General features: G+C 68.3%; 1 protein-coding gene across 1 annotated transcript in view; it reads right to left on the bottom strand.

Annotated features, from left to right (window-relative positions):
* Positions 1-5: 5 nt before the first annotated feature.
* Positions 6-322, bottom strand: part of LOC102254371 (protein cordon-bleu) — a gene marked incomplete at its 3' end in the record, with an annotated part of 74,261 nt that continues 73,944 nt past the window's right edge. Inside the window, exon 15 of the mRNA XM_014530517.1 lies at positions 6-316. Coding sequence (XP_014386003.1) covers positions 6-316 — 311 coding nt within the window. The remainder of the gene's footprint in view (positions 317-322) is intronic.

Below are 322 nucleotides of genomic sequence, written 5' to 3'. Positions count from 1 at the left end.
GTGGAGGCGGCCCTGGGGAACTCCCGAACGTGCCCAAGGGGCTGGGTTTCCTTCTCGAGTGCAGAGGAGGCCGGGGCCACGGTCCTGCCCCCGGTCCCGGGGGGACTCACCAGGTTGCCCAGCTCGTCGATCTTGATGGCGCCCGTGGAGAGCGACACCCCGGGGTCGTAGCACCGCCTCTCCGACTTCGGGGGGACGATCTTGTAGGTGGTGAGGCCGTACTTCAGGCCAAAACTCCCGCCTGGGTTCTGGCCTCGTTGATACCAGGACGGAGGTGCCGAGACGCCCTTCCGGTCATTGGCTTCCCTCGCCGTCCCCGGCC

This window comes from Myotis brandtii, unplaced genomic scaffold, assembly GCF_000412655.1.
Source record: "Myotis brandtii unplaced genomic scaffold, ASM41265v1 scaffold743, whole genome shotgun sequence".
Taxonomy (NCBI): Eukaryota; Metazoa; Chordata; class Mammalia; order Chiroptera; family Vespertilionidae; genus Myotis; species Myotis brandtii.
Note: the sequence above shows the minus strand (reverse complement) of the source record. Positions and strands in the feature narration are given on the sequence as shown.